The sequence below is a fragment of the Gastrolobium bilobum genome, unplaced genomic scaffold, assembly GCF_033153095.1.
Source record: "Gastrolobium bilobum isolate Gb01-03AN ecotype WA unplaced genomic scaffold, APGP_CSIRO_Gbil_v1 utg4528, whole genome shotgun sequence".
NCBI classification, from domain to species: Eukaryota; Viridiplantae; Streptophyta; class Magnoliopsida; order Fabales; family Fabaceae; genus Gastrolobium; species Gastrolobium bilobum.
This window is the reverse complement of record NW_026899568.1, coordinates 32293-50466: the sequence shown is the minus strand read 5'-3', so window position 1 is coordinate 50466 and position 18174 is coordinate 32293. Positions and strand designations below refer to the sequence as shown.

General features: G+C 39.8%; 1 protein-coding gene across 1 annotated transcript; it reads right to left on the bottom strand.

The window, feature by feature from the left end:
• Window positions 1-245: 245 nt before the first annotated feature.
• Window positions 246-11391, bottom strand: LOC133291589 (disease resistance-like protein DSC1). Its single transcript, XM_061489865.1, has 7 exons — window positions 11292-11391; window positions 10133-10347; window positions 9407-9891; window positions 3579-4668; window positions 3166-3465; window positions 792-3077; window positions 246-590 (listed from the first exon to the last, which is right to left on the bottom strand). The coding sequence occupies exons 3-6, from the start codon at window positions 9889-9891 to the stop codon at window positions 918-920; spliced, it is 4035 nt and encodes a 1344-aa protein (XP_061345849.1). The 5' UTR covers window positions 10133-10347; window positions 11292-11391; the 3' UTR covers window positions 246-590; window positions 792-917.
• Window positions 11392-18174: the final 6783 nt, after the last annotated feature.

The window sequence follows — 18174 nt, the reverse complement described above, 5'->3', positions numbered from 1 at the left end:
AAATATTGTTAAAAATAAATAACATAAAACCGAGTCAATAATTATTAAAATTTTAAATATGAATCTCTGTTATATTTTATAAGATTTTAAGTATGTTTAAATTGATTCATTTTACACTAAAAATATTTTGTAACTAAATATTTTGACTATAAGACTTTTTTCAAAACAAAATAAATTGACTCAAACTAATACTAAACATTTATCTATTTAATTAAAAAATTTATAATGACATATATTTGATTTAAACAATCCATAAAATTCAGGGTTAGGATAACTAGTAAATTAGAAATAAATGAATGGCAGCTCTGACTTGGCTGAAAATCTTGCCTGACTGCATAGATCTTCCATTACATGTCAAAGTTTCAGGCTTCAGCTGGCATGACAAATCTTAATATTTGATGCATGTGAAAGGTAAATAGGATGCACAGCCCTATAAAGCTGGAAGCACCGAATTGGTGAAACGTTCGTGATTCAGTCAAGGTATATCAATCAACACTGAATTGGTGCAATAATCGCCCAGCATGCAAAGGAGTAGCATTTTCAGTCTCCCTGTCTTGAAGCCGAAATTGTTCACAAGATAACCAATTTACCTGCGGGTAGCAATCAATATTGGCAACAAATTAAGGATATGGTTCTATATGAATGTGAAAAGATTCTAATGTAGATAGCTATTATTATGTCATATTGGAAACAAATTATTGTAGTTGAAGGACTAAATTCTCATGTAATAGGAAGCATCATAATTAAGGGATATAAAATTTTGGAGAGATAGAGGGAGAATTGTTTGGTACCTATCAAGCAGTAAGAGGAAGGTTGTTTCTTGATGCCCTTCGTTCCTTGGTCAAGCAATTGGATTTGGATAGTCTGAATTCAAATGAAACCGTCACATTATTTTTTCTGATTTCCTTAACTATTTATCACTTGGTGGTAATTTTTATTGTGCCGGATACACACGTGACATTCAACAGCTCGATATGTGAAGCAATACTGAATTCAACAGATATGGGATCATTTGGTGACATTAACATGTGCCACTTCGTAACTCTTCTTTCTGGGTCAATAACTTCAATTCTCCATACTTTTTCATATATAGAAATTGGAGAAAATACCATTGGATCGTGTGACTTTCCAAAAAATACCAGCTTGTTTTCCTGAGCTAACTCAACTGTCTCCAGAGATGTGCAATTATCGGCAACTAAACATTGAAGTGATAATGGAAGCTTTGGTAGAGACCTAAGCCTCTTGCACTCATTTATTGAAAGACGTTCCAGCCTTGAAAGAAGCTTGATGCTTGCAGGCAAGCTCTCAAAATTGCCACCATGTATTGACAATCTTCTCAACGATGATAAGATGTTGATATTGTCTAGGAGTTTGCCTAAATAACAATAGTCATCCAGCAGCAGTTGTGCTAAACACCGCAGAGCAAGTTGCATAGACACATCACGTTGGTGGTAGAAACTAACAAGGCCAAAATGAACAAGTACTTCATCTAAACTACCAGAACGGTGATGTTGCATTGCAAGTTCAGAAACATACTTGGCAGAATAAACTGATGAAAAGGGTATCCCAAGATGTCCATTATGATACCCATGAATTCTTTGTCTCTTTGATTGTGATGGAGGAAGAACATACGACCGCAAAAGCACATACTTCCTTCGAATTTCGTAGGCTTCAGACTGACTGTAAGATCTCTTATCTTCTCTGCCACCTTCTTGTTCATTTGAGCTTTGCATGATGACATGTGCATGATACAATGGTCGAATTCCACACTGTTTCACGACAAGTCCTGAACTTTGAGGTCGAACAAAAAATTCAAAGGAGACATTCTTAGAGAAAGTACTATGATATTCATAGCTTTTTCCCTCTACAACTTTTAATTTTTCATACCAGAGCCATACCTGATCCGATTCAGCATTATTGCAAGAAGAATTTATCATGCAAGTTCCCACATATGTGTCTTCAAAATAGTATCTGCACCCTGCCACAAAACCATTATGATGATTTTTCTCCCTGTTTGAGTGCATTGGTCCTAGAACAAGGCAGAAAGCAAAGCCCATGTAACTGTGACAAGGATAACACTGTACAAAAAGTTTTGAAGTTGAGGAGTCTGTTCTTTTATGTGTGAACCAATTTGGCACTTCACTTCCCGGTAGAATAATGTAAACCGGACGGGAAACATATATAAAATCTTCAGGGTCATCCATTTTAAAAACTTCATCAGTTTGAAAATAAGAATCACATATTACTTCAATCCTTGATGACAGGTAGGCTGCGAGCTGAATTCTAATTAGTGCCTCTTCCATAACATTGTTGCTTGCAATCTGATCCAACTTTATGCAATTATAAAACTCGAACCTCCACAAATAGTTACGATGACGAATAGACATTTTTTCTTCTTCTTGAATCTGTCTGATCAATGATGTCTTCTTTATCCTGCCAAAAGACTCTTGCAAAAGCGTGATCCCTAAATTTGATACTGTTTCTAGGGAAACACAATTACTTGCATTCAAGTCCTGTAAAAAGAATGGAAGCTCTGGCAAGGAACGAAGCCTCCTGCAATTGCTTACATTGAGATCTCTCAACTGAGAAAGATTTTTTATGGTATCAGGTAAGTTCTCAATATTGCTTCCTCTTAACGAAAGTTTATTTAACGTTGATAACAGGCCAAGGTTGTCAGGGAGTTCTGATAAATTTGAACAATTATCCAGAAAGAGTTTTGTGATTGACAATGAGGTGTCAAATATTGGAGGCAATTTTTCAATTGCTGTTGCATCTAAGACCATGTATTTCAATTTCTCTGAAGAGACTGAAAATTTTTCAAGTCTCGAGCACCCACTGAGAGTAAGCCATTGAAGAGATCTAGATTGCTTCTCACTTTGAATGTAGCAAAGTTGTTTACAGCCTCTCAGATTTAGTGCAAACAGACTATCAAGTGACAAAATGGATGAAGGAACTTTCATCAAACTTGTACAACCATCAAGATGTACTTCTTCAAGTTTTAAAGCCATAGAGAAATCTGGGAGCTCAATCAGATGCTTGCAATCACTTAGATATAATGACTTCAAATTCAAAAGATCCTGAGGAATAAGAAAGCTAAACTTATTTGACAAGTTGCGGACTTTTAATCATTTATATATATTAAGTCAAAGAGTTTCTATAAGATACCTGCATTCCGTCCCAAAGTTTTTCAATGAGGCTATGTTTTAGATCAAGTTCAACAAGCTTCTCTGCACAAAACGATGGTGGCAAGGATTTCAATGGAAAACAGTCCCATCGGAGATAAGTTAATTCATCAGGCATACATTCAAGACCTCTGGAAATATGCACTTTGCTTCTCTCATCGAATGAGGGCATATAAAACTTTAAAATCCTTTGCTTGTGCATTCTGTGAAAAGTTTGAGGGTTTAAGGTGACATGTTTGATTAGAGACATGTCCAACACTATGCTTTCAATGGACTCAGTACCCTGGCAAACAAAAGTAACAAACAAATTCAGAACGTAATAACATGATAATGGGCAGATTATTGTAATAAGGTGTTCCACAGTTAGAAATGTGAATAAGGCAATTTAATCCCTACCCTGTTATTCTTGAGGACATCAAAAATTTCTTTAGGATCCCACAATCGACTTCGCTTTCCAGGTTCTTTCAGAGATTCTTCACGGACGATTTGCCAACCCATTTCTTGTATCAAATCATGCATCTGTACCTTGTTGTCTTTAGACACAGTTATAAGAGATTTATCTTGAAGGCATCTGATCCCAACATCTGTAGAAAAGCCACAGCCATCTAATATACTTGTTATACGGCATTTTGTCTCTCCTTTGAAACAACATGCAATATCTAAAAATATATTCTGCTCTTCGTGGTCTAATCCTTCATAACTCAATCCTAGCACACCATAAATTTCTGCTCGGGGAATTTTCTTGAGTTTATCCAACACACGTTCCCATTCTCTTGGTGGTTTGGAATGAAGTAATGAACCCAAAACTTTTAGTGCTAATGGAATGCCCTTAGCATAATTTACTGCCCTTTCTGACAAGTGTCTATATTCCCTCGTTGGATGGTCTTGTTGAAAGGCATTCAAGCAAAAAAGCTTTAACGCTTCATCAGAATTCAACTCCATCATTTGGTATACTCCATCAACTCCCCTGTTAAACACATCTTTACTTCTAGTGGTCACTATGATTCTACTACCAGGTCCTAACCAATCTTTCTCTCCAACAAGATATTCTATTTGTTTTGAATCACTGACATCATCAAGAACGATGAGGACATTTTTACGTTGGAGCCTTTCTTTAACAAAAGTGGAACTCATAGTAGGAGTGCTAATATACAAATTTGGGTCCCCTAATATTCCAGTCAGAAGTTTACTCCGAAAATCATTTTCTCTATGATTTTTCCGTTCTTCTCTCACATTGACAAAGTAGCATCCCTCATATTGAGAAGAGAGTTTTGCACATAGAGCATCTGCAATGGTTGTCTTACCTATACCCCCCATGCCCCAAATTCCAATAATACGTAAGCCAGAGGACCCTGTGCATAACAATGATTCCACATGTCCAATGTGTGCAGTAACTCCAACAAGCCCCTTTGGAACATGTGGGCTCATGCGATTCAACTTTTGTAATATATCTTCAACAATTTTTTCAACCAGTTCAGCCTCCAACCTAGATGAAAAAGAGAAAATTGCCAAATTAATAGACAGTTGATGTTGGCACCAGAATTCTCCAAGAAAGTAAATGAAACACAGCAGACAATTTTCCAGTAAAAGGATCACAACAGAGACAATGTATTTGAATGGAATAATGCTATTAAGACAAGTTCAATATCAAGCAAGAATCAGATCCACAATTACACTGAATTAAGAACTACCGACTCTAATTAAAACTTCTCCCTCTCTTGGCTACCCGATTGAGGAAGAGACTCACATTATTCCTGATGCAGTGACTGAGACACTCATGCTCAGTACCACTGCCCTACTACCCTTAACCAAATTCTTCTTACCCTCCTCCTATGCCTTAACTAACTTATATCTTGATCCTCTCTTCCCTCACTCCACGTTGCCCTCCCCATGTGCAGCCTTCCACGTGTCTATCATCCTAACTAACTTCAAATTGTCTAGTGCTTTCCTTCTTTGGGCTTTTCGAACTGACTTGCGCTTTGGAACTTTATCAAAGAACCTGTGAGGAGCTTCCAACCCCGCCATTCCCTCAGCATTCGGTCCAGGCCCATTAACAACAGGACCAACCACCTTAGTTCCCTCCACCATAGGCCCATCCAATCTAACAAGTCCATCAACACCCCCCTTCAAAATTCACCTTGTCCTCAAGGTGAAAGGAAGGAAATTGAGATTGAAAATCTGCCAAACCCTCCCATGTACAGTCACAATCCGGCAGTTCTTCCCAACGGACCAAAACCTCCCATTGACCATCCAATGTCTGACGAGTATGGAGAACTTCCGCTGGCTGCACTTGCAGCTCCAAAGAATCCAACAAGCAACGTGGCAGATCCAAAGTAGTCAGTGATGGATGAACAGCTCTTTTTAATTGTGACACATGAAAAACAAGGTGTACCTTTGAATATGAAGGAAGCTCTAACTTGTAGGCAACTGGCCCCACCCGTTCCAGTATATTAAATGGGCCATAGTATCTTGGACTGAGTTTTTGGTTGACACGGTTAGCCAGTGATCTCAACTTATATGGCTGAATCTTCAAAAAGACCTTATCTCCAATTGTAAACTCCTCCTCTTGTCTTCCTTTGTCCGCCTGCACTTTCATTGAGCATCCAGCAACACGTCTGTAAATATTGTCTTCGTAGAAGGATCCAACATGATTTCCTCGGACAACATTTGCAAGTTGGGACTGGTAATTAACGAGAGCTGCCTACAATCCATGACGCGTGACAATGCATCAGCCGCTGCGTTTTCTGATCTGGGTTTGTATTGAATCTCGAAATCAAAACCCATGAGCTTTGCAACCCACTTTTGTTGTCCTTCTACCATAAGCCTCTGCTCAGTCAAGTATTTCAGACTTCTCTGATCTGTTCTAATGAGAAAATGGCGTCCTAATAAGTAATGACGCCATTTTTGAACAGCGAACACAATGGCCTTCAACTCTCTCCCATAGACTGACAGTAGCCTATCTCGCTCAGAAAAAGCCTTACTCAGGAAAGCAATGGGACGACTTTCTTGCATCAACACGGCCCCCATGCCCACTCCCGAAGCATCCGTCTCTACCACAAATAGGGTGTTGAAATCAGGTAAAGCCAGGATAGGTAATAGCATCATCTCCTTTTTTAGAACCTTGAAGGAAAGTTGTGCCTCCTCTCCCCACACAAAGCTGTCTTTTTTTAATAATTGTGTGAGGGGCTTAGCAAGCTGTCCATACTGTTTGACAAAGCGGCAGTAGTATCCAGTTAATCCCAAAAAACCCTCGAGTCCTTTTAAATTTTTGGGAACTGGCCACTGATTGATAGCTTCTAGCTTCTGTGGGTCAGCCTTCACGCCTTCTTGAGAGATGTCAAGTGTCCCAAGTACTCCAATTCCTTCCGAGCAAAAGTGCACTTTTTTTCATTCGATGAAAATTGATTCTGTCGCAGAATCTCCAGCACCTTTTGCAAATGTTCCCTATGTTGTTCTTCACTGTGACATATCGTCGAAGAAAACCAAGACGAATTACGGTTTGAAAACCGTGTTCATCAAGGATTGGAAGGTAGAGGTTACGAACCAAAGGGCATCACGAGATATTCGTAATGTCCCTCATGAGTACGAAATGTTGTTTTTTCAATGTCCACCTCTATCATTCGAATCTAATTGTAGCCTGACTTCAAGTCTAATTTTGAAAACTCCCAGCTCCATTTAACTCGTCCAGAAGTTCATCAATTACGGGAAGCAGAAACTTATCAGGGATGGTTACCTTGTTCAAAGCCCTGTAATCGATGCAGAAACGCCAGCTGCCATCTTTCTTCTTGACGAGGATCAGCGGACTGGAGTATGGGCTGCAACTGGGTCTGATCATTCCTACTGCCATCATATCCTTCACAAAATTCTTTATCTCCTCCTTCTGGTAGTGAGGATATCGATATGGGCGAATGTTTGGAATGGTAGCATCCGGTTTCAGCAAGATTTTATGATCACAGTCTCGAGATGGTGGCAATCCCATTGGAGGTTGAAAAACATCCTTATATTGTTGGAGCAGATCTGTCATCAATGGAGTCATTTCTTGATCACTGTGGACCTCCATAGCACAATATCCCAACTCCACATAGTAACCCTCTTCCTTCTTTATCCATGAACGGGTCATACCCTTATAAGATAGCTTGCTGCGTGCCAAATTCGGATCCCCTTGCAACGTCACCACCTTCCCTTGCCATGGAATCCAAAGGATCCTTTCCCGGAAGTTAGCTGGTATATTCCCCAATTCCTCCAACCAAGAGTACCCCAGTACCACATCCACGTCGTTGAGATGGAATACGTAGAAGTCTTGTGTTAACGACAGCCCAGGTAACAACAATTTCACTTCCCTGCACATTCCTTTACCCTGGACGTGGGTTCCATCACCTACTTCCACGCGTAAAGACTTGGAACTGTCGAACGGAAGTCCCAATCAGTCCAACGTGCTGTCTCCAATGAAATTATTGGAAGCACCTGTGTCAATGAGCACCACCACCGCTTGGTCATTCACCGTCCCCTACAATTTCAGTGAGCGATTTGAGGTGAGTCCCACTACACTTTGGACATTTAATTGGAGGATTTCTTCCAACTCACCTTCCCCCTCGGCCACCACTACGTCAGCGTCAGGTGGTTCTTCCTCGTTCTCATGAAGCACCATGACCCATAGATTAGGGTTTGGACAAACATGCCCTGGACCAAAGGGCCCATCACAGCGAAAACAAAGATTACGTCGCCGATGATCCGCGACCTCCTCCGGCGACAAACGACGGTAACGGTTCCCACTTCGACCCTCGGTTCCTGTTTGAGATGAACCCCCTGTCTCAGGTGTCCCACCCCTAAATCGATTAGGGTTCGTTTGGGTATTGCTGGCTACGGACGCTTGTGAGAGGGAACTCGTGGATTGGGTGTGTTGGGCTGATGCAGCTGGCCCATGACTTACTCCCCTGGACCCACCCGTACCACCTCTGTTGAACAACGCAGGCTTCCCCCATGCATTGTTTTGATGATTGGGCCTTTGCCCCCCACGGCCCAAACCAGGATAATGTCTCCCTACCACTGCATCCCTGTCTCCACGCATTGAGCCATAACCATCATCCCTTCCAAATCCTCCGGCGAGTGCAATCGTATCTCCGCTCTAATCTCTGGTTGCAATTCGGTCAAGAACGCGGCCTGCATCATCTCTTCATCTGCTTGTCTCAACGGAGCGGACAACACTTCAAATTGTTTGCGAAATTCCGCCACCGTGCCAGCTTGCCGCAATTCCATTAATGCTTCATATGGATTCCCTGACAATGAAACGTGAAATCGTTGCAACACCGCCATCCGAAACACCGACTAGTCCGTCAACGGATTCCTTGGTTCCCACCACTGAAACCAACTAAGAGCCTCCTTCTCCAAGCAAATTGAAGCGGTTTCCACCTGCTCCTCTGGTGGGATTCGGTTCACACGAAAATACCGCTCCGCACGAAATATCCACCCGTAAGGATCTTCTCCAGAAAAGTAAAGGACCTCAACACGACGCATCCTCCCTTCATCTCTCCCAGCCAGTCCTCTTCCATGGTCCCCATTAGGACTCCCTGTTTCTGTTCCACCATTTCCACGCCCCAGTCCCCTTCCTCCAGTCTCCATTCGATTTAGAAAATCGGTCAATGCCTCCCTCATCTGACGCACCTCTAACCGGACTTCTCCCAGGTGTTCTTCCACTCTGTCCGTCCTTCTCTCCACCTCTTCTACTCGATTATCCATTCTTGTTCTGACCATGCAGCTCTCCCAAAGACCGTAAGAGCTTTGATACCAAAATGTTGGCACCAGAATTCTCCAAGAAAGTAAATGAAACACAGCAGACAATTTTCCAGTAAAAAGATCACAACAGAGACAATGTATTTGAATGGAATAATGCTATTAAGACAAGTTCAATATCAAGCAAGAATCAGATCCACAATTACACTGAATTAAGAACTACTGACTCTAATTAAGACTTCTCCCTCTCTTGGCTACTCGATTGAGGAAGAGACTCACATTATTCCTGATGCAGTGACTGAGACACTCATGCTCAGTACCACTGCCCTACTACCCTTAACCAAATTCTTCTTACCCTCCTCCTATGCCTTAACTAACTTATATCATAATACCAGCTGCACAAATTCAAGACTATATGGACTTCTTGAAAATTTCAATTAAATATCAAAAATGAAAACTTCATTAGCCTTAGTGTGTGTGCGTGTATTATTCACCTAATATTTGAGGAATCCCATCCTGCTGAGTTGGCTGCTTCATGCAGAGCAGTTCTCCAATTCTGTACCTTGATTGGATTGTCCCTAAAATGTTCCTCATGTTTTGTAAATGCAACTTCATAAGTTCCCCTCTGGTGTCTTACATGTGATGGATCGATGTGATAAAAAACAGGTATTACAACAAGTTGTTTTTTCTCCTTGCATTCAATGATTCTCTCGAGTTCATCCAAACACCATGTAGAAGAAGCATAATTCTCTGAGAAAATTGTTATGGAAATCTTTGAGCTCTCAATTGCTGAAAGAAGTGTTGGTGATATTTTATCCCCTCTCTTAATTTCCTCATCGTCAATGAAAGTAGCGATTTTACATCTACGCAAGGCAGCATAGAGATGGCTTGTAAAAGTGCAACGAGTATCTTCCCCTCTAAAGCTGAGAAAAACATCATGCTTTGCTTGAGGAGCACCAATAGATGAGGAAGAAGCCATCTGAACACCAACAAGCAAACAAGTCCAGTTATGTTTTGACTTCAATTATAAGTCAATGGATCTGTGATTGATGCATCTCCCAGAAACTAAATTTGTAACTGATGTGACTCAAATTTAACCAGAGCTGGATAGATGATACCGTTTGAGTTTACCAACCAAATTATGGATTATAAATCAAGAAGAACAGAACAAAAACAAAATAAAACCAAAAAATAAAATAAAATGTGAGGAAGAGGTATACCTTGGGTGTATAATCTATTTGAAATCACAATCTCCTTACTTGTGGGATGGCTGTTTTTCCTGTTAATGGAGATCAGAAAAAGCTCTTCCTATCTTGGTCAAGTTGAAATCGTTGGAAAGTTGGTTACTGGTGATTTTACTTCAAATACATGTTGTTTGGCTTGCATCACCCAAAACTTCTAGACATATACTCTGATTTTGCTCTCTAAAAATGATCTGGACGTGCAACAAATAACTTTATTAAAGGGATGCAATGCAAAGACAGGTAGAGAAATAAAACACAAGTTTATAATAATGCACTTGTGTTTTTGTAGTGTGGCAAGAAATAGAATACATAATGATGAGTAGATAAGGGGAGACCCTAGTTCCATTTTCACCAAATATATCTTTGTGAAGAGTGAGGAGTTTTAACTGTGACTAAGTTCCGACTCGAGACTAATACTGAAGGCGACTCGTCTCAAAAGAGATAATTAAACTCGGTATAAAAAAAATACACAATGTTTTACTAAGGATAAAAAGAAAAAAGATGAAAGCAATGGGGGCTTTTTTTATTTTAATAATAATGCTCTTTTCAACTGATATTTATGTCACAGTTGTAAAGAAGTCAATTTTTACAGGACTGATTTCTTAATGTCAAGATTTTGGTTTATTTTTGAGTAAATTTCCAAATTTATATTTGTGAAAATTCACGGTGAACACATTAATTTCTATTAATACAATAATTACCTTATTAGTTATTATGCATTAGGTACGTTAGTTTTTTAGAATGATAAATACATTCTACATATTTAATTCTTTAAAATCAAGATGAAAATTTTTTATTTCCAAGAACTCTTTATAAATTATAATCTTTTTATTTCTTTTTTAATTGACTTCCCAATGTTACTCTCTTTTTCTTATTTTTTTCATTTGCAAAAATAGTTAGGAAGTGCAAAACTGAATTTCTTAGTGTTATAGAAAACAACAGTTCCCTAGCTCGTTTAAATTGAATTGAGGTTCTTACAAAATTTTCTTTTGTACAAACGTTCATGCCTTAAGAAACATGCTGATAGGAAAATAACCAAAGACAACATAATGGAGAAGTATCTTCCCAGCCTAAAATCCTAAAAACAATAATCCAAAATCCAAATCCAAACCAACAAAAATAATGAAAATCTTACCTCTGTGCATCACAAGTATTGAAATTCCAGCAGGAGAAAGAAGAAAGGCTTCCTTTTCATTTGGTAGGAATTGGAGTTCATGATAAGTTTTGGAACACAGGGTAGTGCCAAGAAATTTCCAGAACTCAATAAAGCTACTACATTTTTATATTATTTTTTGTGCACTAGAACCCTACAAGTGGAATCCAAGGAGGGAAAACATAACAGTGTAGGCACGTGGTCCTACCTTTTACTTAAAAATTCAAAGTGGAATCTTACGATGTGGGGCTTCGATCCACTTTCATTAATACAATAAAAGTAGCTACTCCTTTATTGAAAATATTAAAACATAGAACTCAAATTTCAGTAATTATAAATGGTATTTTTTTTTTCTTTCTATTTTTAGCATTGATGTCACGAGTTTTCCGTATAACACGAGTATTTAAGATATTTTAATAAAATTAAAGATTCAGTACATCATTATTAAAATTAGAAAAAAAAATATACTTAACTTTATCTATTTCATTAATTTTAAAATTAGAAATGCAATGGATCATCATAATTCTTAGTTTCACATATAGATCCACGAAATATTTCCTTTTGTGCCTGTGTGATAATTGTGACTCCTAACATACGATCAAGTCTCCTTCTCATCACAACACAATCAAATCTCCGAAGATGGCCTCAATATGATGGTAATATCTTCCGAACTATTCCCAAGTTAAATTCAAGCAGAGTGCTTTGTCACAATCCGTACACTTGATGCCTTTATTTATTAGGCCAACTCTGTAATGTGAATTGTGAAACCGATAAAGTGACCGACACAGAAAACGCGTGCAAATAATGACTTTAGACTTTGTGGCTGGCTCTTTACAGAGACACTTTTCGATTTGGTCAAGCCCGATAACCACGCGTCTTGCTTGAAATGATACTATTGGTGAATGGTGAGGAAATACATTAGGCCCATCAGATGGGTCTAACCTCTCAAAGTCCACAGCCTAGAACCTTCTTTTAGAGGGTACTCATGGCAAGCCATAGAGACTCACTACTGAGTCATTCCCCATCCCGCACTGCTGCCTTGTACACTGACAGTAGGCAGCTTGATGAGACAGCTCATGCTCAAGCTCTCCATGCAAGAGAAGACCCTCCTCTCTTAATACCCCTCACACACATGGAGAGGGGACCTTCTTCCCTACTCTTCTCCTAGAGAGCTCTCACACACACACTCTCCCCTTTGAGCATATCCATGGAAAGCTTCACTAGTGGCTTGATCTCTACCAAGACCACTATGGACACCCCCTATATCAACATACTTCACCCTCCGTGGGACACATCTTATGTACACCAACAGTACATTGGCGTCGTCTGTGTGGGAAACGACAAATTTCAATTCCCATTTCTTTACTGGAAGTTCTAAGAACTCTCATTTTTTCCTATTTTCACAACCCAGAACCGTGCCAGATCTGCAAACAGATAAAGAAGACCAGAAAAGTAGAAAAGAACCCGAAGACTCCGGGTCTACAAAGAACGAAGGAAACGACATTCATATAAAGTCTCTCTTTCATAAGTATAGGAGAACACGAACGTATTCACTCCAGATATTCGAAGTTCATCTCCCCTTTTTGGCGTTAGCATACCCCCTTCGGCGTTCACGTGTCTTGTTTGGCGTTCACACCAACCTGAACTCCATCTTGATGACCAAAACCAAGAATCACCACACAACAAGCACCAACAAGAAGAAATAGTCAAACCAAAATGCCAATTCCATCCTCTACCGATCAAAGTACACCTCATTTGGACATCAGCTCCAAACCCAGGTCTGGCAACCGCCCAGAGACCCCGCCCAAAAAAGACTCAAAGAAACCACCGCCCACCACAAAGTCCTATCGCCCAATATGTCAAATAGCGCAAATCGCTCAACTTATCAGAAAAGAGGTCCGCCCAACTACACGGAAGACCGGTGCAGACCAACCGCCCAGCACTCTTTTTCAACCGCCCAATGATCTGCTTCAACTGACCAGGAAGACCGGGCATCCCTCTCTCCACAATTCAAATCCAAGCGGTTTACAAACTTAGCGAGACCCCTCTCTAAGATATCCCTTCTACTGGTCACCAATATTGTCGGTCGCCAACCACAACCACTCACAGGTCAGAGAAACAACCTATAGTTTCGATCCCAATCGCATGCAGACCACTCTTCCTCCTTCCGGTCTCCTAATACAGGTATATTTCTAGCCACCCACGTGAACATGAAGTCGTCCTACGGGAAGCCAGCCGCTGCACCCTCCCAACACGGAGGCCAGTCCTCCATCTCGCCTAACAGGAGCCCCCCTGGCGACTAAGCATTTCATCCCGCCCAACATGGTGACCAAGCATTTTATCACGCCCAACATGGAGACCCAGCATTTCATCCCTCCCAACAGGGAGGCCAGCATTTCATCACGCCCAACAGGGAGGCCAACATTTCATCACGCCCAACATGGAGACCAAGCATTTCATCACGCCCAACAGGGAGGCCAGCATTTCATCACGTCCAACAGGAAGACAAGTGTTTCATCACGCCCAACATGGAGACAAGTTTTCATCCCGCCCAACAGGGAGGCCAGCATTTTATCACGCCCAACAGGAAGACCAACATTTCAGCTCTCCCAACATAGAGACCAAGCTCTCATCCCGCCCAACAGAGAGACCAACTTTTCATCTCGCCATTAGGAAGGACAACATTCATCAACAAACTAAAAGCTATCCAATATTTACAAGACCAATTCAGAGCAACATGCCTCGAGAAGTGTGCCATTAAAGATCATTTACATTTCAACTAACGTTTCATCAAATTGGAGCCATGGAATTTTTGCTTCGAAGATCGTGCAGCCAAACAAAATGACGAGTCATAGAAGATATCAATATTTTCTCTTAGAATGTGACGCCGGTTTCAATTCGAAGGTCATTTTCAAGTGCTCGGATGAAAATGGTAGGAATCACATGCAAATCAAAGGAGTACAAAGTAGCTTGTTGGTCCGAAGAGAGAACACCCGAGCAAAAAAGCAAAATTCACAATCACTTAAGGCGGTCAAGTCACAAATTGCCATTCAACATCTACACATCAAAGTATCCAGCGAGATTGGCACTATCAGGATTTATTATCAACATCTAGCAATAATATCTATTCACTAGCATATATATATGTCTCTCTCCAACAACATGATTATAAATTTCATATGAGTTGCTTATTAATTATGAAGGCCGGGATGGTTCTCATCCTAGGTAATTAATTGTGAAGGCCGGGATGGTTCTCACCCTCGGTAATTAATTATGAAGGTCGGGATGGTTCTCAACTCTGGTAATTGATTGTGAAGGTCGGGACGGTTCTCACCCCCGGTAAATAAAGTCTGGGATGTGCTAGCCCTCGGCAAACAAAGTCCGGGATGTGCTACCCCTCGACAAACAAAATCCGGGATGTGCTACCCCTCAACAAACAAAGTCCGAGATGTGCTACCCCTCGAAAAACAAAGTCCGAGATGTACTACCTCTCGGCCAAAGTCCTAGATGGCCGACATTTTTAAGAATATTTAAATGCTATTATTTTAGCTATTGCAGGTCATGATCATAGAGCAACATATAAATCGGAGCAACCAAACATCAAAGATCCAAGTCACTGAGCATTGTTTATCACACACTCATATCACCAACGTGTTTTATTGTCGAAGAAAGGAATATACATATCTATCATCTATGAAGACTACCAGTCTTTTTCTCTCTTGGAACGCATTATTCTCTCCAGAAGCTTTTATCTACAACATTATTTGTCACTAGCAAGTTTTATTTCTGAAGAGAGGAGCATATATATATATTTATCATCAGGATCTTCATCACATCTCTAATTTGGAACACATTATCCTCCCCAGAAGCTCAGATCTGCAATCTCGTCGACTCTATTTTATCATATCATCAAGACATTCTTTATTTCAGCTGTTAAAATCTCCAGGCTGCTTGATTTCACATGGGCGTTATTTATCATAATTTCATATCACCAACGAGTTTTATTGTTGAAGAAGGGAATATATATATTTATCGCGAGAATCTCCATCACTCTCTAATTTGGAACACATTATCCTCTGCAGAAGCTCGGATCTGCAATCCCGTCGACTCTATTTTATCAGATCATCAAGACATTCTTATTTCAGCTGTTAAAATCTACAGGATACTTGATTCAACATGGGCTCGCCAGCTTTTTCTTACAATTGAATTATTACTACTTCAACAACATTTGAAGAGACCTTCCTCAATAACAAGACGCATCTTCGAAGACAACAAAGTTCAGCACAATTGCAAGCCATAATAGAAGATTCTCTTGAAGTACTCAAGCATCGCTGATGTGCCTCTGACAAGTGTGGTTTTTCTGTGTTAAAATTGATAAGAATTGAGTCATAAGAGAGCAATTTAAATAAATATTTGCTATTTATATTGATTCTTTCTATGTCAATAATATTCACCTTTTGGTTGTATTTTTACAGGAAAAAGAGGAGTGAAAATTACAAATTATAAAAATACTCTTAATGCAATTACACACGGAATGTATCACAGTACAAATGGCAGCAGAATGGCGCCGGATTGCGAACTCCACACCGATCAATTTTGAGTTGCGCTCAGTGGCACCAAAGTGGCACCAACTGGCGCCACATTCATCGCCCAAATTGGAGGAAATCTTGGAGCCACTAGGCGCCCAAAGTGAAGGAAAATTGGCGCCAAGTGGCGCCCAAAAAGCAAGGAGGATGGCGCTTACGTACAATCGGTTCCGGTTTTTCAATTTGAGACAGAAGCTCCGCGCGAAGTGGCGTTGTACCGGCACCCACTGGCGTCGGTTTGCGAGAAATTTGACCGTGCTGTTCGAAGGGTATTTTTGGAAGAAGGAAAAGAGGATTATAAATAGGATCCCCATGACAGAATTAGGTATTCAGACCTATTCTTCTGAAGAGAGACGACGGCGGTGCTCAGAGAGGATTCCTGGGATCAAGTTCTTCTTCTCCTTTCTCCTTAATTTTATGCTTTTGAATATTGGATTATTTTTAGCCATGATTATGCTTGTCTAGTATTTTTTTATTGTAGTTAGGGTCACGAGCCCTATGTGAACCCTTGTTACGATGGATTGATTTAGTTTTACTCATTTATGTAATTATCGTTGTCTCTACCTTGTGCGCATTTTCTATTTTCTTTATTAGAACTGATCAATCTGATAGTTGAGAATAGTTTGAGGGTTAGAACCCTAGATAGGAATATTGGAGTTTTGATCTTGAAAGGGGTAGGATAACAATTGGTATGCATGCTAGGAATAGATGTGTATTTAATTGCAGATGCTTAAATTATTGCGCTCATTGCTTAATACCATGAGGAACATTGCAAGGAATTGGGGTTCCAATTGGGGATTAAAGGGTTAACCTTGCAAGGAATTGAGGGTTAACTAATAAATATTCTTAGATAATAATTTATCCGAGTAATTATATGAATAAGTATTGTGAATCAATCCAAAGTAAGAAGTGGGGATCATAAGGTGAGTGCGCTCTAGCTACAATGTTTTTCTTATATTTTTAAAATCAATTCTCACTGTTATTGTTTTATTTCTCTTAAATAAAAATTCAAAAACAAGTCTTTACTTTTATTTCTTATTGTTACTCAAAATCAATTCGCAATTTTTCTAAACAACAAACCGAGTTTTCCAACTTAAGGGGACTGGTTATTGTAGTACTTGGTTTACAATCCCTGTGGAGACGATACTCTACTTACTTTCTATATTACTTGTGCGATCGGTATACTTGCCGGAGAGCATCAATCGCTAATCAGACAATTCATAATCGACGACAACAAATAAACAACTCATGAAGGCCGACGTATTACCGATCGGTTACATTATATCCTGCTTAGAACACTACACACTAAGGGTATCCGGCCTAAGCTGCCATATATCTTGACACCTTGACTCCTTCAAGCTACGAAGCTGGGGGGGCTCCTGTTCTGGATACAACTTACATTAGGCCCACCAGATGGGCCCAACCTCTCAAAGCCCACAGCCTAGAACCTTCTAGAGGGCACCCATGGCAAGCCATAGAGGCTTACCACTAGGTCATTCCCCATCCTGCACTACTGCCCCTGTACACTGACAGTGGACAGCTTGATGAGACAGCTCTTGGGCTGACCAGCTCAAGCCCCCATGCAAGAGAGGATGCTCCTATCTTAATACCCCTCTCACACATGAAGAGGGGACCTTCTTCCCCACTCTTCTCCTAGAGAGCTCTCACACACACTCCCCCCTTTGAGCACATCCATGGGAAGCTTCACTAGTGGCTTGGTCTCTACCAAGACCACAATGGACACCCCCTATATCAACATACTTCACCCTCCATGGGACACATTTTATGTACACCAACAATACAATTCCCAAATTTAATTATATTATAAAATATTATATTTATAAATTTTTTATTTATAAATTTAATTATATATTTCAAAAAATACAAATATTTAAATATGTATTTTGCAGAATACATAATTGAGTATATATATGTTGTAATTTTTCTTCTTTTTAAAATTGTCTCTTGATGAACCAAAATCTTCTTTTCAAAGTCTCTAACATTAAGTCAATGCAGTGAGCTGTATAATATGTGCAATACAACCTTTTTTTTCCTTTTTTTTATTTTTTGAAAACATATGACCTTTTTCTTTTTGCCATAAATAATATTCTCGCAACTTTATAATATGCTGCATTATCCATCATAATTTGGACAATATTTTCTTCACCAACACCCTCAACAACATCATCAATCATCTCAAAGATATTATTTGCTATTTTGGATATATAAGATCATCAATAGACTTCAAAAACTTGATTCCTTCGGGGTTATTTATTAAG